Below are 26,705 nucleotides of genomic sequence, written 5' to 3' on the forward strand. Positions count from 1 at the left end.
CTTGCTAGCAGTCGATATATGCAAAAACAACAGAGGGTTTAATAACACGTTAATGCTCCTTACTATGCTGTAAAGGTTTGGCTTCAACTCCATCACAATAATGTTATTGACTGACCATGAAACAGCCCAGTCCTGAACCAGATTAAAAACTTCTGGGCAAACAAAGCGAGTGAAATTTGGAGAATGGAGAACCTGATCAATCAAAAGAGAAGAATGATAGATTTTGCAAAACGTGTTTGTTCTTGACAGAATGTCTTCTCTCCGGACGAGTCTATCCTTCTCACCTCTGACGCGCCGGAAGACATTTAGGTCATGGGACTGTTGTGGGGTTCGTTATCCGCTGGGGGAGGTGCTCATTTGTTTTTTCCTTCTTACCTCTCCTTTCGCTGCTCATTTACATTTTGTTTCATATTACCTGCATCTTTACGCCTCTTCGCTGCAACATTGTTATAGTTTTTATTTTTGTTCTTGGGTCTACTTTTCCACCCTCTTTTCTCTTGTCTTTATACCTTTTCCTGCTGCACTCTGGTACATCCTTAAAAGGGTTATAAACCCTCCCGTTTTTTTGCCTATATCTACCGCTATCAAGCAGTAGATATAGGCAAACAGTTTTGTTTTAAAAAAACAACCGCTGTAACAGCGGTTTAAACTTACCGTTTTTTCTTTGCTCGCTCCCGCCTGAGAAAACGAAACTGTTCGGGCGGCCACATGCGCAGTTCGGATTCTCGGCCGGGAGATGAGCAGAGACGTAAGGTAAGTCTATGGACGCGTGCACCCGCATGCAGACACCGCTGGATCGGAGGGACAGAGCAGTCAGCGCTGGATAGGAGAGCCGCCGCACCGCTGGAGGGACAGATGAAAACATCAGGAAAGAAGAACATCAGATTAAGAGACATCATTTAGGGCAAGTGCTGACACTAACATTGGGGGGAGAGATTTTTTTTTTATCCTTTAATGTCACTTTAAGTTGCTACCGCATTTGTTATCAGAGACTCAATGGAGGAGTATTTCCCTGTATATCTCCCGTGTTGGTGACTGCAACATACTTCTCAAGATAGTGCTTTTCTGATATTATACTATACTGGGGGTTGAGGACACCCATTTGTTGTCCTTTTTTTCCTTCTTCATGGTTTCCCTTATTTGACGCTTTCAATAATTTTAAAATCCCAAGGGTCCGTGTTGTTGTGTACTTACAAATGTCTTTCGTACGGTACCTCTGTTCCATGATGTTTGATATTGTATTCACAATATTTTTTATGTATCCTTCAATTTTGTTAAAATAAAGATATAAAAAAAAAACAACTTCTGGGCAAAACTCAAGCGTGGTGTTGGAAAAGAAAGACCAAGAACCAAAACAAGAATGCATACAATGTTTAATAATGTGCCGCCTCCATATTATTATACCAGAACAACTCCATTATGACAACTCCACTTTTGTCAAGAAAAAAAAAAAGTCAGCCCCCTCTGGGTGATAAAATGTACATTGTAAGGATTTTAACAAAAACTTTCTTTGCTGAGTCCTACCAGTTTCTGTACTGAAGAAATAGCAGCTTGCTCCAGCATGTTCTTTCCAGACTGTTTCCTGAATGGGAGAGTCTGGGTTCATTTATCAGCTAATGGACTTTCTATGTTCCAACACAGAAAGTTGCAGTGTCAGCATCCCTCTGGTAGTAAATAGCCCTTAGAGAACATCTCATCATACGGACGTATGTCAAAATAAGTAAGACAAAGAAGTGACATTTGGGGTGGGGGGCATTTGGTAGGGGTTCTGTACACCAACTGTGTACAGAATGCCCGTGTACAGAATGCCTCCAGGTCACCATATTGCATTGAAATGTTTGACAGCTTTAGAAAATTACAGTAGCTTTAGTTTAAAATGGAATGGTCATTTTTAATAACATTAAATTATAAAATGTCTAGTTTAGCAATTATTTATGTTATATTAATTTCTGTATGATTGTTTTATTTTTTAAAGTGGAGTTACCCTTTTAAACCCAGTGCTAAGTTCTGTGTGTGAGCGGAGCTGTGATAACTAATGCAGCCACTTGCGTTGCAGCTTATTAAGCCATATAGATGGGTCATGTCCCAGTCTTTTTTGCACAGCTGCCTATTAACTGATGTAGGCAGGTCACAAACAAGTCCTTTGCTGATTGCACTAGCCCACAGGAGGTGTGATGCATGCTTAGGACTACAAAAAAGGTGAGTCGGAACTTAGACCTGCTGCTTATGGAGAGAGAGGTGGAAGCCGTTCGCATTAACAGGAAAAACAAAAAGAAGAATACAGGACCAGTTTGGGAGATCAAAATGATGGAAGAAAGGACATAAAAGGAAAGGCTAGCATTTTGAGCTGAGTAAGTCAAGTACCTTGGCTACTGGTATTTTAATGATTCTGGCTGGAGTTGAGCTTTAAAACTGTACTGCATTCTATGCAAGGAACGTGCAAAGCGGTTATCATTTTTGAAGGCTACACTTTTTTGTATATAAAAGCAAGTATAAATCTTGTTTGAATAGCTATGATATTAAATAGTAGAACATTGTATTCAGAAGGGATGCACCGATACTAGTCTTGGTGCCGATACCGAGTATTTGGGCAACGACTTGTACTCACCCAAATGCTCCGATAACGCAACTTCCGGTCAGAGAGAGAGAGATCTCCCTCTGACCGGCAGTGCCGTGAGAGCATGGAGCCAGCTGTCTTCCAATCAGGAAGCCGGGAGGTGGGTTAAGACTGCCTCCCTGCTTTCTGTTTGGCTAGGAAGCCGACTTCACTTGTTCCAAGGCAGGTTGGCCTCCTAACCAATCAGGAAGCCGAGTGGCACGTAATGACCCACCTCCCGGCTTCCTGATTGGTCAGGAAACCAGGCTGCCTAGGAATAAGTGAAGCCGGCTTCCTAGCCAATCAGGAAGCCAGGAGGTGGGTCATGACGTGCCACTCGGCTTCCTGATTAGCTAGGAAGCCAGCTTCACTTGTTGGTAGGCAGCCTGGCTTCCTAATCAATCAGGAAGCCGTGTGGCATGTCCCGACTCGCATCCTGGCTTCCTGATTTGTCAGGAAACCAGGCTACCTAGCAAAAAAGTGAAGCCAGCTTCCTAGCCAATCAGAAACCCGGGAGGCAGATCATGACCCACCGCCCGGCTTCCTGATTGGCTGAGAAATCGGCTCCATGCTCCTTCGTGGCACTGCTGGTCAGAGGGACTGGAAGTTCCAGTATCGGAGTATTTAGGCAAGTAGGAGTACTCGCCCAAATACTCGGTATCGTTGCATTCCTACTCACAGCAAAACTGTTGTGCTGATGCTATTGTTGGACTGCATTATATTTATAAAATTTTGCCCATAGTTACATTTAAATTGGACCTTAACCCATTAAAATAACTTTTTCTACTTTCACCAGTGTTCATTTTTAAACTAAACTAGTGTATCTGTGCATTTAAAAAAAGCACATTTTATCCTACATACCTGCCGCCCAGCTTCCCGATTGTCTAGGGAGTCGGCTTCACTTGTTGCTAGGAAGTATGGCTTCCTGAACAATCAGGAAGCCGGACGGCACCTCATGACTTGCTGCACGGCTTCCTGATTGGTCAAGAAGCCAGGCAGCCTTGGCAAGTGAAGCCAGTGTTCTTTCGCTAGAACACCGGCTTCACAGGCAATCAGGAAGCCGGGCGACGGGTCATGATCCGCCGACCGACTTCCTGATAATTGGGACACATGGCATTTAGAATAAATACATCACTCCAAATTAGACATATAGTCACTAGTGTATCTATTCCATTCAAAAGAGGGAAAAAAAGAATACTTCAAAAGAACATGTTAGTAAACAGTTTGTTGTTTATTCTGAACCACAATGAATGGTGTATAAACTTACAATGAACAAAATAAGGATTTTTCACAAGCAAATCAAACATTTGTCACTTACTAGGAAAGTAAGAAATTGGCTTGAACATATCCTAGATGCAGTTGAACAGACCAAATAAAATAAATTCTCTACGCAAGAATAAAAATTCCAGTTATTCCAATTTTCAAAAATGAAAACTGAATACATTGCTTATATAGTGAGACTTATTCTGGCAAATAAAAACATTAATATAGTATGGTTAGGAAATCTGTATGCCAACCATTAAAAAAATAAAACCAAAAAGCATAGGAGCATGCTGCTCAGATAAACCCTACAAAGGTTTATACAACAAGGCAATGTCAACACAAACGGCAGGAACTGTAACCTGTAGTAAAACAAATGACAGTTTATTGTAGTCATATCTATGAAAAATGAATTTTAATTATTAGCCTACAAACAGTTGCTATGGGTTATAGCACTATGCTAATCCTGGTACATGAATTATTTTAGACACACTGTCCTTGTATATGGATGAGGGCATTTTCTCCTCATGTTGTAACTTTCATCCCAACAACCCATGAAAGGGACAGGGTAAAGTATAGCCTCCCTTTAACTACTACATATAGGACAACTGGTAGATATCACCAAGCATATCTTGGTGAAACGTCAGTAAAGTTGTACATGATCATTATCCATGTCTGCACCAATGAATAGCCTGGCTGCTTTACAAAGAAAACCTTCATGGTATCCAAAAGGTACCCACATATTGCTTAAGGTGGACTTCTCAAAAATCACACCCCATGCAGCATTAGAATGTATGACTTTACATACTGTCACACAATAGCCCCATCAAACCAGTAAATCTGTGCAAGACGGGGTTGGTGGGGGCTGTGGAACTGATGAAAACTTCATCATTAAGATACCCCCTGATTCTTCCTCAGATAAGAAATGTGAAATAGTGTTTCCTTAACTTTGTCCTATGCTGATGCATCATTTACAAGACTTAGCATTAAGGTTCCAACTGTACTACAAACACACAATGGTGTACATAATTTTTAACCCCCCCCCCCCCCCCCTTTTTTTTTTTAATCTTTTTTTACTCACCGGTCCCTAAACTGGTTAAATATTGGCTGTAAGGCCTCAGCACTTCACAACGTTTTATCAAAATATTCTTGATCAGGACCAGTGTGTATGCCCTCTACAATCTCCATTTAATTCTATGGAGTTTCTTATTTTCCAAATGAAATCCAGAATATGAACCATCCATGGGACTGAATAGAGATTTGCATGGATCTAGCCAAGGGGACAACACAGCCAAAAACTTGCTGGGGTGGTGGTGGTGGTGGGTATAAAGAATAAGGTAACCTGAAGATGCACTTGAAATTTCACTGGAACAAAACTGTTTACCGGTCAGAGATTTACTCCAAGTCTTTAGAACGCACATTTTTTTAAACTTTAAAAGCCAATAGCATTAAGGCCTAAAATAAAACAAATTTAAAAAAATCCACAGTATAAAAATATGTACACATATACAAATACCCCAAAAAATGAAAAATTCTGATGCTTGTTACTCGACATTAATACCAAGCACAACTGTACTAAACGCCTTACTTCACACAGAGTAAATATCTATAATTCCGAGTCTAGATTTGGAGAATCTTGTTAGTGTTCCCCAGTGTCAGCAAAAGTATAACTTTTACAACAAATAAATTGAATTTACCGTTTGCAACTTGGGAAAGTAAATCTGAAAACTATGGAAATGTAAGACCACGTGACAAAGATGCTACACATGTGTTTAATATGTCAAACTAGGCTGTACCGAAGTATGTCATATAAATAAGCTGTGGTACATTGTGAAAACCAGCAAAATAGAGAACTGGATCGTATATAGACTCATTATTTTGCTTTGGCATAGTAAACAATCTCTAAACATGTTCTATGGTAAGCTAGAAGTTTGGGTGAAGTCAAATTTATACTATGCCACTGCTTCAAAGAGACCATCAGAGGGAAGAACGTCTGCAGGTAAAAGTGCACTTAGAGGTACCTTACACATGCCACCTCCAAAAGCCTATATTCATGGCCAAAAAACAGGTTGTTCCGAAAGGCAAAGCTCAACACATTCCTATTGGCCCATCACTATGATGGACCTCCTCACTGGCCAGTAGACATACGGCAAAAGCTTCAGTACTGTCACGAAGTGCCAAAGCTTTGCCTCCTCTCAGGGAGCCTGCCATTAGGCCATAACTTCAGGCTTTTGGAGGTAGGCGCCAGCACTTCATACCTTGGAGCAGTTCCCTGACATTCTCTTTAAAGCCCCAAAATAATATAACATTTTTTAAAAATCTCAATAAATATAATAATCCCGTACATTAGAGTAAAGGTATGTGTAAACTGGCACTTTCATTAGGTATTACCTTAACAGGCAGGTGAATGAAAATCAAACAATGCAAAACCTAGCATTAATCTGGCTTAGAAGGGATTGCCACTGTGCAGTGTCCAAAAGGGGTGAAGTAGGACATGCCCCATCTGCTTCTATTCAACTCTGAAGCAAAATACCAGACTGTTGGTTCAAAGAAAGCCACAAGTAGCATTAGCAGATTTTCATTCACATAGCTGTGAACAGAGCTTGAAACAAAAAGCAACAAGGGCACATAGAAAGCATCTGTTTACACATACTATAACTTTGCCTGTATCCATTAAAAACCATGACAATTGCTAAATGTAGGAACACATGCTGTTGTCTTAGTTGAAATAACAGTGAAAATCCTTGGTCTGGAAGTTTGTTCTCTTGAAAGTCTTGCTTGAAGAGGTAACCAAAACTAATAATCCTTAAGAGGAAAACAAACAAACAATTGAAATAAAAAAAATGTTGTATCAACCCAAGAAGCTACCCCCCTCCCCCCACCACCACAAGGGAATACCACAAATGCAGAGCATAAAAATCTACACAGTTAAAGCCTTTGAGACCAAGATATGACATGGGCAGCTCAAATGTGTTTTTTCTTTTTAAAATATGTTACATTTTAGTTTTGTTTTAGTCTACTAGAGGTCCAAACAGAAGGGCAATGTTTTTAAAGGCAAAAGCCTAACAGCGCTCTGTCAACTGACTAATGCACAGACAGTCAACATTAACTAGTTCAGCCTTTCCCATCCAGGGTGTATGGATGCTGCTATGAGTTTTGCAAGGACCACAAGCCTTTTTTTTTTAACATTTATGTTTCTCACATTTTAGACTGAGATTTTTCATACTTTTAAAGATTGTCGTGACTGAAAAAATGTTGATAAATACTGAACTAGTTGCTGCCTCCCACCTATTTAAAGTGACACTAAACTCATAACTTAAATCTTAAAAATGCATTCAAGTACCTTAACTATTATCAAAAATGTATCTTATTTGTATATCACTCAGCTGTAGAGCCTCAAATAATCTCTGAATTGGTGCTGGTACTGTCCTTCCTTCTAGAGCAGGGGTAGGCAACCTTGGCTCTCCAGCTGTGCTGAAACTACAAATCCCATCATGCTTCCGCCTCTGGGAGTCATGCCTGTGGCTTGCAATGCCTTATGAGATTTGTAGTTTGGGCACAGCTGGAGAGCCGAGGTTCTCTACACCTGTTCTGGAGGGTGGCCACTTTTGTTTCCCCATGGTCCCTGCATGCGTTTGAAAGTAGCCATCGCTCCAAGCTCACTGGGTAGAAAACATTTAGGCAGAAAATTAAGTAGAATTGGAAAGTGGAAGTGATCTGTTTAAAACAAAACACAACCCATTCTGATCAATTAAGTCAACATTTTAAAATACTTACTGATCTGGGCTTTTTGTTCAGTTTGAGGTCAATCCTTAATAAAAAGAAAAAACAAATCTATAAAAAACACATGCAAGATGCAGGAGAATACAAAAACCAGGAATGTCTTTTCCCTAAAGAGGCAATAAAGTATACTAAGTTAATATATAGAGTTTTAGGCAGATTCTAGTTATGTACGCGACATACCGTACATATAACATAAATTCAATGGTTAAGGAGTAAAAATGACTGCAATTATAAAGAGGGACAGTCACAAAAACTTAACTTTAACGTTAATCAGTATAAGCTCACGATTGTACTTTACGTATGCAGAATACTACAGCAAACCCTGTGGTGGCACTTACACATGAGCATAGGCCGCAGGCATCACTCGGTGCTGGAACGGGAGATAGAGAGACTGAAAACAAAGTAGACGGTCTTCAACAATTATCAAAATTAGATTTTAAAAGTAAGCCATACTGACATTTAGAAAGAAAAAAGAAAGATATCTATTATAAGTTACTTTTTTGTGACAGTGTCCCACAATAATTAGAAAAAAAAATAATCTTTGATAAAAAGAACAGAAACAATATTTGGCCTACCTTAAAATTTAGCAAATTATATTTGACAACTGCTTGCAATTAAAACTTGACTTAAAAGTACCTAGACATTGGAGCTTTTATTAACCAAAAGGAATAATCATATCTTACAAAGTATGATCTGCTATGTGGCTGCTTTCCTTGGTAGTAGCAAAGCGAAAAAAAAACCTGGGAGGTGGGCTTAGATTACACACTGGGGTCACCTCTAACCCAGAACTAATGTGTGTTCACATCACACCAGCAAAAATCCTGGAACTGTATTGTGGGACACTAATGCCTAGGGGTACTTTAAAGGCCATAGTGTCAGTACTTGAGTCACAAAGCCAGAACAAATATACAACCAGTGATGTTGGAACTTCTGATATAAACCGACCTAAATGATTACAAGCATAGGATCAGCATTGCAGTTTCTCAACACCGTCAATAAAATGCTGATGCTTTCACTTTTCTCTTCCGTATCTGATGTATCCTGATAAGCTAGTGCCAAGCGATATGTAAAACCGGCTCCCGTATGAAAGGCTAAACATACATGCTTGACTGAGCAGAATGTTCTCAATGAACAATGTGGACTGTTTGGGACAAGCCAGCTTGTGTGAACACCCTCTAGTGTCAGTAGGCACCTTTATCCACAGTATCAATGTCATTCAGTATGAGCCAATGTAAAAATTCTGACCATAAAGATGGCAATTCCAATCAGTTTCAATTACAAAAGCTACCAATAATGGATCAGCATAACTTAACCACCCAGTTGTTTTTTTTATTGAAACCATAAAATCTGCTTGTTGTAGGATGCTTTGATCTGCTGGGTCAATCAAAAGCTGTTTGAAAGAATGGTTGTTTGCATGGCAGGAGGATCAGGAAGCACAGAGTGCATAGGTAAAGAGCAAAAATTTTTCCATCTAGATGGACATATGTCAAATATAAACTAGCAATAAAAACTAATTTTTAAACTAGAGACACACATTGATGATGAATCACATTAAAATGGTCCTATTGCTCAACATTAAATAAAATGGCTCTATCACAGAATGAAAAGAAAAGAAACATGGGAGGGAAAAAAATAATAGCGGCAGCACAAAAAACATTGAATACACCTTTAAAGCCACTTGCATTAGCTAGAACAAAATTCATTTTAATTGTTAGAATTCTGCATGCAGAAATATATACATATACACATCATTTTCATTGGCAGAAGTGAACAGAAGCTGTTGTACAGACCAAAGGATCACACTTACTCGAAGTCATAATCATACATGCCAGATGGACTGGGGGAAGCATTAAAAGAGAAAAGAAAGCAATAGGAATTAATGCACTAATTAGTGTAATTGTGTGATTAGCAGAAAAAACAGCAACGAGCTAAATCTGGAAGGGGAAAAAAAAAAAGTCAAGGACAAATGCGCTGGATTAGAAGAGTACAATGCAGGTTGGAATGTACAGAATACAAAAAAGAAACAATACAAATAATTGAAGACACTTTTTTGCTGAAACGACATTTTGAATGATAATTATTTCATATCGGGACTCCTTATGACAGCAATCTACCAGGTGTACTTATAAAGAAGCTCTCTAGTTTAGTCTGGCAGCATGTGTTTTAAGCATAATGGCTTTGAGTAAACCTGGATTTTGTTAATCAAAAGTTTGTATGCATGGATAATAAATATTAGTGGCTAAACCAATCTACCATCTGGGGCCCCATTCACACAATGGGCTGTGTTGGTCAGCCTTGCCCCAAACACAGTCCCAACGTGCAGACACAGAAAATGATCTTCTGTCCCATTAGTTCAGCTTAAACCACTGCACTATAGTGCTGTGTGCTTGGGAAAAAAAAAAAATTTTCTTTTTTTTTTTTTTTTTTTAACCGCAGCATGTTGCCACGCACTACACCGACATTACAACGTGCTGCAGTGAATAAACATAAATGAAATGTAATTTTGTGACAATTCAATACAGTTTGAAAAAAAATAAATAGGGTAACGCGTCATTTACAATGCACTGGCACGGTTAACTTTACAGCACACACCAGTGGCTGCTGCTATGAATGAGCCCTCAGGCATTAGCACACATTTTAGTTTACTTTCCGATTATACATCCCAGCTTCTGGTGACACTACTTAATTCTCTGTACAATATGTAAAAGAGGGAGAGTGGTTTGTGCCCTCTAGTGGTTTATTCAATAAATATAAAAAAGAATCCACTTCAGCTGAGAACACAGAGTTTGAGTAAAACATTTTTTTTTAAAAAGCCCAAAACGAACCAAGAAATGGAAGATCTTTCTAACGTGCCCCTCAAAAATAGATTCCACTTTAAAAGGCTGTTAGACTTTCGGCACACAAAAAAAAAAATAAAAAAATCAAGAAACCCCCAAATTATCTTTTTTTTTTTTTTTTACCTGTTTTAAAGTGATAACAAGATTAAATATAACTGGCTGCTAGGGTTTACTAAAATGAGAAAATCTGCATGTTGCATGCCTAGGTTTGACACTGCTCCTCCTTGATCCTACTTGATACTGTTTAAACTGGGAATGCATTCAGACTAGGGTTGCACAGATACCAAGTACAGTACTCGGTACAAGTACATGTACCGATACTTTTGAGCTCCAAGACTAGACTAGAGAAAAATTCAAAAGTTAGGAGGCAGCTGTCATTTGTAAGGAGCACACGGAGCTCCTGGGATTTGTACATCTCTGTTTTAATGTATGATTTTGTTTTTATAAATATAAATAAAGGGATGCACAGATACCAGTTTTGCGAGTACGAGTACTGGTACTTGCCGAGTACTTTCAAGTACGAGTACTGATACATTTTTGTTTATGGTCATGTGACAGTTTTTGTAAAACAATACAGACTAATGATTAGAGGACAGTGGTGAAGTGCCAGAGCCAGGTCCCAGCTGCAACCGCTGCAACCCTGGTAGTTCTCATGAAAATGCCAAGTATCTGTACTGGTACTCGAAAAGTATCTGTGCATCCCTAAATTCAGACAAAAATTTATTCAAGTACCTTAACTATGAATAATACCGTACAGTATTTGTGTATCACTCAGCTGTAGATCCTCAAATCATCTCTGAATTGGTGCCGACACTGCCCTTCCTTCTGGAGGGTGGCTACGTTTGTTCCCCATGGTCCCTGTGTGTGTTGTAAAGTAGTCACCGTTCCAAGCTCACTCCTATGATGGACTACAATCATACGTTTATTTTACTAATTTGTACTACTTTACAACACACACAGGGACCATGGAGAACAAAAGTAGCCACCCTCCAGAAGAAAAGACAATGTCAGCATAAATTCAGAGATGATTTGAGGATCTACAGCTGAGTGATAGATAAGATATATTTTTCTTAATATAGTACTTGGATGTATTTTTAAGATTTAATTCCAGAGCTTAGCGTCACTTTTAGCCCTCATTCACACTAGAAAAGGCCGGCACGTACAGCTCAGTGCTGCATATACGGGGCCGTATCGGGCAGCTCCCGGGAAGGACAGGTGCTGCGTGTGATTAGTACGCAGCCCCCGTCCTTCTCTATGGGACTACGCGGCCGTACGCTCACCGGCCCTGCAGGCCCGTGCGGGTGAGCGTACTCTTACGCTGAGAGGATGCATCCTGTCTGTGTCTGAGCCAGGAAACACGCACCCGCACTTGAGGGGAGCATACGGCCACATAGTCCCATAGAGAAGGACAAGCTGCTGCGTACAATCACACGTAGCACCTGTCCTTCCCGGGAACTGCCCCATACGGCTGTGCACGAAGCACGGAGCTGTACGTGCCGGCCTTTTCTAGTGTGAATGAGGGCTAAAAAGAGCCAACTACAAAAAACACCCACACACACATTATAGAAAAAGTAATCAAACAAAAAGAAACATGTGCAGTTCATTGATTGCTGCCCTGAAGCTTTCCATACAAAAGGTAGCCATGGAAGAAGAGACCAGTCAGCTGGCTTTATGCCCAAAGGCTGACATCTATGGACATTGAATGACCACAGCATGGTAGAGGTGTAGAAAAACCATGTCATATTTTAACTTATTTCCCTGTAGATGAACCTAACATCTTTGGGTTATGGTCCCTTTCTGGTATCTTAACATGTTTCCAGAGTTGCACACAGGGAGAACTGCAAGATTATATCAAATTCTTGGTACAGCATGCAAATCATGTTCATAGAATTAAAATTTGTGACTCAATAACTGTCCATTGAGGTTTCCTCATCACAAAACTACATAGAGAGGGAATGGGAAATAGTCTCTTCTTGGAAACTAAACTAAATCCCCTTAAAGGAGTTAGTTTACCCTAAAAATACCCTATGCAGACCGTAAACACCAGTCTAAAACCCTAAACTAGGATGCATTTATGTTCTCTCAACACCTGTAGGTCATTTGAGCAATTAGCAAAATTTGCCCCAAAAAGTTCAGACAGATTTCACAGCCACTGAGCTTATCCGAGGCGAGACGAGAGCATACTGCACGGCTCGGGAGGACGGTGCATGATCCTCTACCACTAGGGGGTGCTCATCCTAAGGACTGATCGGTCTCAGAAGGAAGACAGGACAGAGCTTTGAGAACTGGCAAATGTTTTGGGGGCAGGCTTTAGGCTGGGTTCACACCAGAGAGTATTTTTTCAGCTCGTTTTTTTCATTCAGTGAAACGCGCGTTTCACTGGCGGTATGTTTTTTTTTCCCCTTTATTTTCTCTATTTAAAAAAAAAAAAGTTTCACTTTCAAACTTCCCATCGGCTCTGCCCCCCTGCGACGCGGCCGCTAGCGAGGGACGGAACCCGGAAGTCGGTAGCCGCCGGAGGAAACAGCGGGGATCGCGGACAAGGTAAGACCTGTACGCTGTATTCCCAAGTGTGGCCTGGGGTTACCGCTTTGTTAACCCCGATCCACACGCGGGAATACCAATGGAAACGCAAGGCAAAACGCCCCAAAGAAGCTCCTGTACTTCTTTGGGCGTAGGACGTTTTGCAGCGCGTTCCCACGCGCTGTAGAACGACTAGGTGGGAACCATGCCCATAGGCAATCATTGGTTTTCACATGTTGAGCGTTTTACAGCGCATAGGAACGCTCTGTAAAACGCCCAGGTGTGAACCAGGCCTTACTCCTCGCACAAATTGCCTTCAGGTATTAAGTGACCATAAATGCAGACTTTTAAAATCTGATTAGTTTAGGAGTATACGAACAGACCGCACTATCCAGAGAATTCCAACACTTCAGACATTATTGAAATATATTAATATGGTGCTGGTATTTGCTGCTTTACACACTTTTATTCTAGATTTGCTGTGAATTTCAATAAAGTCTGAAGTATTGAAATTATCTGGATAGTGCGATCTGTTCGTATAGTAATACATTCCAAGGTGGAGACGGACCTATTAGACCAGCACCTGGGGAGTCCTGATGGCGGCTAAGGAATTGGAGCAGTGAGATTTCCTTTGTCTCCTGATTAGTTTAGGGTTATGGAATAGTGAACTTACCTTTAAAATTGGAACTTTTTCCAGATACCTGAAAAATAAACTGCGCAGTAGACAAAAGCATACAACCAGGGCACGTGGGTTACATGTACACCTATGCACGAAGGCCAGAAAGTTGGAAAATTAAGACTGATGGGTTAGCACACTCCTGGGGGGGGATTTAGGGGGTCGTGGCTGTTGTGCGGCTCCTTGTGTTATTAGACTGGGGTGTCGTAACTGTACGATACTTCCCGTCCTTTCTCTCCGTTCAGCATGCACAAAGGCCACCATTTTGGATGCTTTTAGCAAGAGGTAAGTTAGCCAAACCATAGCAAAATCTTTAAGTGTAAAAAATGTTCCGTTAGACTTACCGGTAACGGTATTTCTAGGAATCTTCCAGGACAGCAACCTGAGAGATGATTGGTTCCACCTTCTACAGGAAACACAATTAGTAAAACAGTTAAAAGCCCAATTAGGAGCAGTGGAGGGAACGCATAACCCAGGCTGAAGTTCCAGTCCTGTGCCAGCGCATCCACTCCCCTGGAGACCTGTTCCCTGCCCAAGGAGAAGAACTCCTGAGTCTTTCGGTTTTCTCTGGTAGCAAATAAATCTATCTCTGGCTGATCCCATAATTAGACAATCTGTGCAAATACCTCGGGGTGCAATTCCCATTCGTTTTGCCGTATGGGACTCCTGCTTAGGAAATCTGCAGTAACGTTGTGAATCCCTCTTATGTGGACCGCCGAGATGGAAAGCACTCTCGGCTCTGCCCACAGAAAAATCTCCTGAGCAATTTTCAACAGGGGCTGCGACCTTGTACCACCCTGATGCTTTAGATAAGCCACTGTTGTTGAATTGTCTGAAAATATCTGAAATGACGATTCTGCAACACTGCCTGAAAGGCCACCAAGGCTTCCCTTACTGCAGCAAGTTCTCTCACGTTGGAGGAGGATGTTGCCAACCTCTGGGACCAGGACCCCTGTGCCTGAAGCTTTAGAGCATGAGCCCCCCAACCCCAGGCGCTTGCGTCCGTGGTAATCTTTACTGGATCTACCTGACTCCACAGTCAAAAAAAGATTGTGGGGGGGAAGGGATAAAAATTCCAGGCGATACCCCCTTTCTAGAAGATCTAAAACATATCGACTCTTCGAAATACTACCCCCACTTTTTTGCTTCCGTCATTTAGAATCCTTGTTCGGGGTGGCTGGACTGGAAAAAAGCAGGCCTCCCTTAACTTTAGTTTTATTAAAGGGCCAGGTTCGCCGCTGGGTCTGTAAAAAGAACAAACGTGACGTGGTCCTGGACGGTAGGAAACACAATCTAAAACTGAGGTACGAGGGGAAGGGGAGGGGCTTTTAACTGTTTTACTAATTGTGTTTCCTGTAGAAGGTGGAACCAATCATCTCTCAGGTTGCTGTCCTGGAAGATGATTAGGGAAAAAAAAGGTAGAGCAATAATATTGCTGATTTAATTAGTGTGCTGGGCTCATTTGGATTGTGATTTTTAAAATCTAAAAGAGCAAACTTGATTCCCAGGCGTCATATTAAAAATGGCACAGGGGCAGTGGCTATTCATCCCAGCACATTTTAAAATGGTGGAGTCTCAGTAGCTCCTGGGAGCCTCTACTGGACTGTCTGGGATCCTGGGGTCCAGCACAAAGCTATCAGCTCCTGGGCTTTCAATGCTTCTACCGAGGAGTGCGCAGCAGAATCAAATTTTAACAGAATGATTCTGCATTCTGTTTACATAAGAAGTGTAGTGACATCATGAATTTACTTCACAACACTTTCTCTGTGTATGGAGGCCAGGACAAAGCTCCTCCCTGCAGCAATAAATTACTGCTATAGTGATCTAATGCTGGCTGACTACAACCAGCAATAGATGACTGTAAGGCTCTGTTCACACCTAGGCGCATCGAATATGCGTGTCCGTCGCGTGTTTCGTGACGCGCATTTGAGGGCTACTTGGCTGTATCCCAATGGAAACGCGTGTCAAAAACGCCGCAAAGAAGCTCATGTACCTTTTCAGGCGTAGGCCGTTTTGTAACGCGTTCAGACGGGCTGAAATACGGCAAGGTGTGAACCATACCCATAGAAAACAATGGGATTTTCATGTTTGAGCGTTTTTCAGAGCGTTGAACGCGCTGCAAAACGTACAGGTGTGAACCAGGCCTTAGAAGTGAAATGCTGCTGCACCACTGCATTTTGGGTCTCCTCTCCACTGGCTAGATCTAGACCCCTTACAATGGAAAAAAAGACTGCAAAATCAATAAACTGTTAAAAAATCCTTACAAAGAATTAGGATTTTTTTATTTTTTTATTTCCTGGCACTGAAACATTTAATAACATTCAAATTAGTAGCTCTCGGGATTCTGCCACCCTGGCAAATTAAAGGTCTATGACGGCACAGACAGCAATAAAAGCTTTGCATTAGATTAAAACTTTTCCACACGCTACTAAAAATGTGAGTGTGTGCCTGTTGGAGAGATTTCCCATCACTTCTTTTCCCTTCCCCACTCTATACAAAATAAAATGGTTTGGTCGGGGTTGGCCTTTAACATGCATTTCAAAACAATCTGACCAAAAAAGGATGTACTCCGTTCCATATACAATGCAGATAAAAGCATCGCATAATTACATATGTTAAAGGAGAACTATGGGGTCAGTGTTTTTCCTGCCTCAGGGCTGTCCTCATGTATGGGAATTGGCAGCAGGAAATGTTCAGAGACTGCAGGGACTACAGACATGCTGCAAGGCATGGTCAGAGGCTACATACCGTGTTTCCCCGAAATTAAGACGGGAGGACGCTAGTTTGTGTCCTCCCGTTACCCTAAGGAGAACTATGGGGAAAAAATTTAAAAGAAAACAAAAACACTTATGTCAGTACAGTGCGTTTTGGTGCAAGTAATGCATGCGATTTTCAGCTGAAGGAGGGGGCGGGGATGTGACATCTCTCCTCCAATCACAGAATATCTTGTATTCTTACTAAAAAAAATACAAGAGATTTTGTGAATGAAGGATAATGAAGAGGGTTGGATCCTGCGACTGAGTAATATATACCTCGGGTCTCACTGCTCCCTCTCTTCAGCGCCCGGAAGCTGGGCGTTCTGTGCAGGAGACAGCGTACTGCAAGGTTAGATTGTTCTACTTTACAGCAGCCCTCCTCACAACACCCAGCTTTATAATGATAATTTACACACCCAGTGTGGCGTATAAATTATCATTCTGCCCGGAGGGTGGCTTTAAGAGACTTTATCAAACAGATCAAGGCAACCTACCAATGTCCTCAATATAGAACTACACTATATGGCCAAACATATATGGACACTCATGCACAATATTTTGTTCAGGGGTTTCCAGTGAAAAGTACTGTTAATGCTACAGCATAGAGTCGCAAGTTCCCAACCCTGTGCACAATGCAAGGTCCATAATTCCCTTTATATTATTACAGGTATTTATATAGCGCTGACAATTTAAGCAGCGCTTTACATAGAGCACATTCATATCAGTCCATAGTTTAAAGAGTTTGGTGTAGAGAAACTCAAGCTACTTGCACCAAACCATAACCACAACTCTAACTAATACATTTGGGATGAACTGAATGGCAAGTGCGAGTCAGGTCTTTATCCCATATTAGTACCTCACCTTTACCTAAATTAGCAAAAATTCCCACAAACGCTCCGAAATCTTGGGGAAAGACTTTCCAGAAATATGAAATAGTTGTCTGACAAGCTAATATTGTGATGGCCAGGTGTCCACAAACTTTTGGCCATCTAGTGTATCTAAACAGTTGTTGGTAAATTGCCTTAAACTTTTTAAACGCTTTACTTATCAAACCTTGGTTGGAATTGTCAGAAAGTCAAAATGCAACATGTGCTTCAGAAGAACTTTCTTCTTGCCTGGGTGAAGAGTAAATCAATTTGAAATCCAGACTGACTTAACTTATGAGCAAAGGGCAGGGAATGGTCAATGCGATAATTAATATTAATAATACCTCTCATCGTCCTTACAGATTAGGAGAAATCAAGACAATGAAGGTCATTCTACCCAAAACAGAATCTTTAATTTTTAGTGGTAAATACCAATATTCACAATGATGGCACACCAAATTACAAGCAACATTCTATCATTGATTAGTCATATTTACATCATGACCCGCAGCAAAGTCTCCTAAGAGTATTATTAACTAGAAGGCAAACAAAAGAAGCAAAAGGTGGTGGAAGGTACATAATGATTCTTAAGCCAACCTGTGCCGGTTTTTATTCTTGCGTTTCTTGTGACTGCTGTGATGTCCTCCAGAGTTGGCCGAAGATGCAGCTTTCTGAGGCTTGACTCCTGACAGGGAACCATCTAGATCTTCTGTATCATCCTGACTAGGCTCATTCTCCTGATTCTGAAAGTCTGGGGAATTGTCACTCTCTGTTCCACTGCCTGGCTCTCCTACAAAACGACAAGAAGAAGAAATAACATTAGGTTTATTTTTTTCCCCCCATATAGAATACTGAGATTAGGTTAAGCAGTCACTGTCAGTTTTACGATATCTTGCAGCTGAACTTAAAAATCTAAAATTACAACTCAAGGATCAAACATTTTCAATCGAGTGTGAAAGGTGTGTGCATAATTTGAGAAATCGCATAAAAGTACTTACGTTTATCGATCATTTGGTCTTGTACTCCAGCCAATGCACTTACAGCCTGAAAAGCAAAATGTTCATTTTAGCACCAATTTCATGGTTCCTTAGTCTCTATATGAGAAGGGTTATTAAAACATTGAACAAACATTATCCTAACAAAGGAAGGGTTATATCTACAAAATTCTGTTTCAAAAGTATAACTTAAAGCGGACCTTTACCCATATCATTAAAAAAACAACAAACACACCTTTAGAAATGTTTAGTAATGACAATATACAAACACATTCTAGTTAATTGCCGGCTTTGCATTCTTTGCATACCTTATTTCTCTTTTCTTTCCCAGACTTCTGGCAGTGGCAATGTTTACTAAGGGCAGATTACTAGCTCTCCTTTTACTTCCTGGATTCCTGGCACATGTGACTAGGACATGTGACCATGCACATCATCTCAGGGAAAGAAAATGCCTTTCCCTGAGATTACAGATGAGATTTCCCAGCCATGCTCTGTTGACCATCCCAGTGTGCATTGCTTTGCCAAACCGAAGTAATTTTGCCCATTCAAAGCAGAAAGTGAATGCTCTCCAAGTGCAAGTATTTCATAATCACAGCATTTTACGCCCGACAGGTCTATATTATTATTATTAATCATCATCATACATAGAGGGATGCATTGGTAGAATATGATTTTTAGGTGTAAAGGTCCGCTTTAATATGGAAAATATACACTATATTACCAAAAGTATTGGGACACCCCTCCAAATCATTGGATTCAGGTTTCTGTGAAATTTCCTTGCTACTAAATATTCCGCGGTCAACTGTTAGTTAATACCACTAAGTGGAAGCAACAGCAACTCAGCCACGAAAAATGATAGGGCGGGGTCAGCGCATAGTATGCAGAAGTCGCCAACTGTCTGCAGAGTCAATAGCTACAGACCTCCATACTTCGTGTGGCCTTCAGATTGGCACAACAACAGTGCGTAGAGAGCTTCATGGAATGGGTTTCCATGGCCGAGCAGCTGCATCCAAGCCTTACATCACCAAGTGCAATGCAAAGCGTGGGATGCAGTGGTGTAAAGCACGCCGCCACTGGAATCTAGAGAAGTGGAGATGTGTTCTCTGGAGTGACGAATCACGCTTCTCTGTCTGGCAATCTGATGAAAGTGTCTGGGTTTGGTGGTTGCCACTGCCAGGAGAACGGTACTTGTCTGACTGCATTGTGCCAAGTGTAAAGTTTGGTAGATTATGGTGTGGGGTTGTTTTTCAGGGAACTCTAATGTCAGCATACCAAGACATTTTGGACAATTTCATGCTCAAAACTTTGTGGGAACAGTTTGGGGATGGCCCCTTTCTGTTCCATTATGACTGCGCACCAATGCACAAAGCAAGGTCCATAAAGACATGAATGAGCGAGTTTGGGGTGGAGGAACTTGACTGGCCTGCACAGAGTCCTGACCTTGGCCTGCAGAGTCCTGACTTCAACCCGATAGAACACCTTTGATATGAATTAGAGCGGAGACTGTGAGCCAGGCCTTCCCGTCCAACATCAGTACCTGGCCTCACAAATGCACTTCTGGAAAAATGGTCAAACATTCCCAGAGACACACTCCCAAACCTTGTGGACGGCTTCCCAGAAGAGTTGAAGCTGTTATAGCTGCTAAGGGTGAGCCAACTCAATACTGAACCCTACAGACCAAGACTGGGATGCCATTAAAGTGCATGTGCGTGTAAAGGCCGGCATCCTAATACTTTTGGTAATATAGTGTAATTCACTAGTGTACTTCCTAGTGAAGCATACAAAGGGCTAATCAATATACAAACTTTTACCTTCAAGGATGTAACTGCAGGGACAAGATATGGTTTTGTACTGCTCATCCTATTTTTGCAGTGCTCAACTGAAAAGAGGATTTTAAGCCGATGCTATAAACAAGGCTCTGAATGCAGTACACCAAGTTAGGGCCCATTCTCACCAAGCCATTCCTTTGAGAGTGTTCAACACATACGTGTTGAATTGAATCAATGAATTATTATTTTCTTCTCTCCATAAAATGCAAAGCTAAATAAAGTACTGTATATTCAAAACCTCAAAAGTATCAGGGAATGGGGGGGGGTTATGCAACAGATCAGGACCAGCTTATTTGTGCATTTATTTAGGGCCAATCCAGACTGTTTTGTGGTAACATGCATTGTAACGTACAAAACAAAGTGAGTTACGGTGCCCTCATTTCAAATGAGTATGTGAATGTAATGTCCCATTGCACTCCAGACTGCAATCCCACTTTGAATATTTCAGTGGGTGCTGGAATGGCCTGTGGCTGGCACTATTGACACTATTTTTTACCCGATTAAGGAACCACACAAAGTCTAGAAACATTGCATTTGTATGTGATGCCAGGTTCATCTGACGTCAAATAAAGACAGGACGATAAAGTGGACCTCCGGTGTGCTAGTGGTTAATTCTTCTATTCATTTTAAATGGCATCCCAATGCACAACACACTTGCATTTTAGCAGTCCACCATACTAATGCTCAGATGTAAATCTGTGCCTTGTGGTGCATTGTATTAAAAGGAGAACTATGGAGTAAGTGTTTTTCCCCATAGTTCTCCTCAGGGTCACGGGAGGACATGAACTAGCGTCCTCCCGTGACCCAAAGCTCATCATACTGCAAGCTACAGCTCCCAGTATACGGAGATCGCCACAGCCGGGACGGATCCCGACATTACTGTCGAGATCTACCCAGCTGGCCCTGCCTATCTAGAGCCAGCTGTACCCGCCCCCTACCACGTTCGTTCCTCCAGGCAGCGCTGGAGGACCGGGGAGGGAATCCCTGCAGGGAGCCGTGAGTGACAGTCGCGGCTCTCTGCAGGGACAGGATCAAGAAGTGAGTGAGCGACGGTATGTGTTCGCTCACTTCCCGATCTATTGAGCCGACGTGTGACAGTTTAATTGTCACACGTCGGTTCGAACTAGGACGATGAGTGATTTTCACTCCTCATAGTTCTCCTTTTAACCATAATGCTGCAAGTCTATAAAAACGTGCATCGTGATGCATTGGCAACCTATCTAAAAAAATGAACCGGCTGCCTTGTGAAAACATACATTGACGCGTATGTAGTAACACACCACAACAGACTGAATGTGCACTAAATAAAAAGTAAAGAAACAACCAATACTGGGAATCTTTCTAGACAACCGTGCAAAGTTATGGCAGTTTCTATAGGACATTCACCTTAGCACCCTCAATGTTGAACATTCACTTTGGGATTTATATACTAAGGAATAGCTGTTCACTCAAAGTGTCAACACGGTTTCAGTTACTCACAGCTGCAGAAGTTACTGAAGATTTACTAAAAAGTCTTTCTGCTTCTTTAAACTTTCGATTTCTTCTGTCGTTCTTACTGTTTGAGTTCCTAAAGTGAAGGAATAAAAAGAAAAAAAAAACAGACATCAGGGTACAACGGACAAGTACAGATCAGTTATAAAACCCAGACTTTCTCCTGTGTATTAAATGAATGAGGACATTCCACAGCAACACACAAACCAGTATGTAACGGACACAAAAACCAGCCACTTACTTTTGATTTGTTAAGTAACGGTCCCATCCTCTGATGATGTTCCCATACATCTGGGTATCTTCCAGATAACTTCCTTCAAAAGCATAGATCTGACGTTCTAGATTTGCCAAGGTCTCCTACAAGAAAACGATAACAATAAATGAGTGAATGAATAGCCAAGTCAGCACAAATAATCATCTAATCAATGCAATGAGAAAAGACACAGAGATCCAATGGTAATAAAACAGAAAATAACCATAGCACAGGACTCTTGAAACACATCCTTGAAGTACATTTTTGCATAATAACAGAGATGAATGAGCCCAAGAGCCAACCTTGTTCAGTTTCTGTCACCTCTGTTTATCATGGTAACTTACAGGGCAAAATGTTGTATTACCCCATGCACTGCAAGGGTTAACTGCTCATTTTCGTCAAGGTTCTAAAATAAAGTTAAATTCACCTGATCCCCGGAGCCAGATTGCTCTTAGACTGGTCCTTCCAGCCTCGCTCTTCCTCCACTGCGGCAGTCTAAGGAACCTTGAGCCATTACGTCCAATGCACAGTGTATAGGACATGAGAACACCGAGGGTCATACCATCACTGCAGCGTAGGAGAAGAGAGGCTGGAGGGAGTGCTGTGGAAGCCAGCCGGCTCCAAGGTTCAGGTAAATATAAAACATTTAGTCCCCAGACAAAACAAAAATGAGTAGTTAACCTTTGCAGTGCAGGGGTAGCCCCATTGCAAAGATTAAGAAAAAACTTTTGCCCAGAGTTCTGGCTTTAAGTGAGAGTTTATGTAAGAGAATCATGGAGGCTTCCTTTGCCGATATCTCTTTCTACAAATACTAGTTGCCTGGCTGCCATGCCAGCCCTCTTGCTTCAATACGGGCAATTAACCAGAACATGTACGCAGATAGAAAATTCTGAATGTAATCTTCACTTTGTCAATATGCATACTTGTTCCAAGCCAATGGTATTGACTCCTTGGAATCAAAACTCAACAACAAGGCAACAGCTCGCTGCGTGATAGAAAATTAAGTACAAGTCCTCTTCAAGGAGACATTGAAGGGTCTATTAAATGCCTAATTCATCTCTGGAAGCTGATCATGGTCAGATTATGCTTGATCAGCTTCTTCCAGGGCACAGTGGCTGGGGAATGACAGCTTTGAATTCGTAAGTGACAATATGCTTGTCACTTCCAGGGTCAATCAATGTAGGGAAGATCAGCAAATGGATGTTTGCTGGACTCCCCCGCTCGACCCGCAATGCTTGTTCTGGGAGAGCAGCGGAGGACGGGATGCATGTTTGGTGGGGGGAGAGGGTGGCACTCTTGGGAAGGGGGGTTGACAGTCCGCTTGTAAAACATGCTATAGCAGCTAAAAGGAGACCTGTGACAATGAGACTGTCACAGGTCGGCTCAGTAGATCGGGAGGTGAGCGAACACATACCGGGTTCGCTCGCCTCTCGATCCTGTCACGGCTCTATGCCGTGACAGGGGGAGGGGCTGGATTCCCCTCCCCCCCCTCCGATCTTCCAGCGCTGACTGGCAGAACGGACGGGGGAGGGTACAGCTGGCTCTGCCTCTAGATAGGCAGAGCCAGCTGTCACTCACGCAGCTGGGCGGATCCCGTCATCTACGTCGGGATCCGCTCCGGCGTCTCAGTATACCGCGAGCTGTAGCGGTATACTGAGCTTAGGGTAACGGGAGGACGCTAGTTTGCGTCCTCCCGTTACCCTAAGGAGAACTATGGTGAAAAACACTGACCCCATAGTTCTCCTTTAAAAGGAGAACTATGGGGAGAGTTAAATACACTCACACCCATATTTAGAGCCGACATGTGACGCTACAGCGGTCACAAGTCGCCTCTATAAAATGGATAACCACGAACTGCTGATTGCTCAGCTCACGATCCTCTCTGCAGAGAGTGGTTACTGCCAGTCATTAGGCCCCGCGGGGATTCCCCCCTTCCCTTCTCCATCACTCATTGGAGAGACAGAGAGGGGAGGAGGCGGGCACAATGCACAGGGGTGGCCCTCCAACTGTTGTGGAACTACAAGTCCGATGAGGCATTGCAAGACTGACAGTTACAGGCATGACCCCCGAGACAGAAGCATGCCGGGATTTGTAGCTATAGCACAGCTGGAGGATTGGAGTAGCCTACCCCTGCCTTAGCCTGAAAACCAAATGCAGCCCCCACAGCTAGGTACTGATAAGCTACAATACAGTAACATTTGTTTCTGGCTTTAGATATACTGTACTCAGCTAAAGGTTGTTATTCTATTAAACTTCCCATAACGTGACAACCTGCCCTGACATACCAGGAGGTATTATGTAAAGACAGGTGCTCTTAGTGCTAAGCCGGTGTGTTTCTGGTTTCTTTGGAGCACGGGAGCATAGAGGGAGATATCAATGAAACCAAAAGCATTCATCATATAAAATCAATTTTAACATACGGCGTACTACAGCACCATCTTTTCCTAAAGCGTTCCCCACCCCCTGTATTTCTCTTTCCCGCCACCATCATCGCCCTACTTCCATTCAACGACATGGCTGAACGTGCGCCAATAGCGTAGCGTACGCAATTTTACTACAAACGTCAATTGCGCAACGCTTCACAAATGATACCATTCTACGCACGCTACGTAGAGAGGCAGGAATTCACGTAAACTCAGCTGCGAAATTGAACGTAACGCGAGAGGGGAAGATGCGCTGGTTATATAAGGCGAACGAAATCTACACGGTCACTTAGCCGGTGAAACCGGATTAATCCGCAGGCGCGATGCTTAGGCTATTAGAAAGGGTGGTCGTTTTACCGCCAGTTCTTGTTTCCGCTTCACTAGCTCAGCCAGTTCCCGGCGCGTATCTGGAATCTGCGGCGTTGTGGCCTTGTTATGCATCGCCATGATGGAGTGTGGAGAAGGAGGGAGGGGCGCTGGGTGCTATATAAACCTGCCCACTTCCACTCCTCTACCCCAGTGTAACGGACACCGGCTGCTAGGCAGAGGCTACGCTGAGGGGGTTGGATTTCGGTACAAGGGACATTTATCCCGTCTAATCAGCCACATTCACCTAATGAATCTGGAAAGCGAGTATGTTATCAACATAAGAAAGGGGGAATTTATCAACACTAGAACAGTTGCCAGTAGTAACCAATCAGCTTTTCTCTTCAATTTAGCTTTGAAAATGAAAGCTAGAAACTGATTGGTTGCCATGGGCAACCTTCTCTTTCTTTTTAGTTGTTCATATGGAAAACCATTCGATATAGGGTAAAGCCCACTGCCTGTATAGATTTGTGTGCAAACATATTAATTCAAGTAGAAAGGAAGCTAAAACTTTCTTTTTAGTTTTGGATAGAGTAAGGGTGAGTTATTGCCATCTGTGTGCCATTGGGGAGATGTCCCAGCACTTCCTGTCTGATAGCCACTAGAGGTGCACCGAAATGAACATTATAAAACTGAAACAAAATTTTAAAAAAAATGCCTGGCTTGAAACCAAAGATATTTGTATTTTAACTTTTTTTAAAATATTTATTTTTTTATAACCTTTTTTTAAAAATTTTTATTAAATCTTTTTATTTTTTACTTTACTTTTAGGGGTATCGGGGAAATATTAGGGGTCTAAACCTTTTAAAATAGAAAAAGAGATTGAGAACACAGAGTCCTCAATCTCTTTTTTTCTTCAGCCCCTGTTATCAATGAACAGGAATGCTGTATACTGAGTGTTCCTGTTCATACATAACATGAGAACATAGTATGTTTACTATAACCACAATCATGAATGAACAGGAGGTCAGCACTTCCCATTCATTAATAATTGAGGATATAGTAAACATACCATCTCCTAAATTATGTACACACACTCAGCGATCTCAGATCTCTAAGTATTTGCACTCGTCTCCTTCCTGACACGCTGTCACAGGAGGCTGAGCGAGTGGTGCGGGAGGAGAGCTCAGCCTCCTGTGACAGCGATGACTGTCTCCACCCACACTGTTCTCCTCTGATCTGTGATAGGAGGCTGAGCGGTGTGGGGAGGAGAAACGCCGGCCGCTCACAGCGCTCTCCTCCTGCAGTGTTTGGCCGCCTGTAACAGTTTCTCTCCTCTCCGCTGGGACACAGAGCAGCGGGGAGGAGAGAATACACGGATGCACCGGTGTATCGACCAGCAAATGGCACTTTCAACATTATGCCAAAAGTGCAATTTCCGGCCGATATATCGGTGCATCTCTAATAGCCACAACAGAAAGTAAAAGGAAACCCCTTCAACGAAAGAAGAAAAAAAAGGTCCCTGGTGGTCAGCAGGGCCACCAAAACTACCGGCTCCATTGGAAGATTTTTTTCATCCCTTCCTTTTCCAATGACAGCCCAAAATTTGGTCACCTGGATAAAGAGGGTGAATGTAAAGCGCTGCGCAAATTGCTTTGTGCTAGATAAATCCTGTATAATAATAATAATCTTAAAGCTCTGCATGCACATTACAGTCTGATTGCACAATCTCCTTTAGATCTAACAACATGTATGTAGTACAAGAACCTGCCTGATTGGATACATTTTTGACTACATCATTTTGGTAGATCTAAAGTTGATTGGAGGAAGATTATTCAGCCAACGTCTATGGTGAGTCTTACAGGGCCATAGCAATAAAAACCTGACAGATGTTCTAATCCCTACCCTTATCCAAAACTAGAAGAAAAAAAAATGTTTTGGCTTGAGTTGCAGTTCAATGAGTGCAATTCTTCTATAGCGCCAGCTCCTGTCACAGGCGGAGTGATGCCAAATGCAGGAATCGATAGTGAAGGTGTGCTGCGCTCATTCTGGCCAGCGATTGGTTAGCAAATTGCTCTTGAAATGGTACGGCACCCCTGATCACCATATTT

At 42.1% G+C, this 26,705-nt stretch overlaps 1 protein-coding gene across 6 annotated transcripts; it reads right to left on the bottom strand.

Moving 5' to 3' along the window:
- Window positions 1-6,203: 6,203 nt before the first annotated feature.
- On the bottom strand, window positions 6,204-24,821 carry MEAF6 (MYST/Esa1 associated factor 6). Of its 6 annotated transcripts, none has more exons than XR_001941276.1 (9): window positions 24,646-24,821; window positions 21,854-21,969; window positions 21,601-21,688; window positions 18,296-18,341; window positions 17,895-18,087; window positions 9,447-9,476; window positions 7,978-8,030; window positions 7,634-7,667; window positions 6,204-6,661 (listed from the first exon to the last, which is right to left on the bottom strand). XR_001941276.1 is itself a non-coding variant. In XM_018557234.1 (8 exons), the coding sequence occupies exons 1-8, from the start codon at window positions 24,733-24,735 to the stop codon at window positions 6,653-6,655; spliced, it is 606 nt and encodes a 201-aa protein (XP_018412736.1). In that variant the 5' UTR covers window positions 24,736-24,820; the 3' UTR covers window positions 6,204-6,652. The 6 variants fall into 6 exon arrangements, 2 of the variants coding, with proteins under 2 accessions (XP_018412736.1, XP_018412737.1); XR_001941277.1 differs by having other exon boundaries at window positions 7,978-8,009; window positions 24,646-24,820; XR_001941278.1 differs by lacking the exon at window positions 9,447-9,476 and having other exon boundaries at window positions 24,646-24,820.
- Between the last annotated feature and the right edge of the window lie 1,884 nt (window positions 24,822-26,705).

Source organism: Nanorana parkeri, unplaced genomic scaffold, assembly GCF_000935625.1.
Source record: "Nanorana parkeri isolate BGI_ZX_2015 unplaced genomic scaffold, ASM93562v1 scaffold275, whole genome shotgun sequence".
In the NCBI taxonomy this organism is placed as follows: domain Eukaryota; kingdom Metazoa; phylum Chordata; class Amphibia; order Anura; family Dicroglossidae; genus Nanorana; species Nanorana parkeri.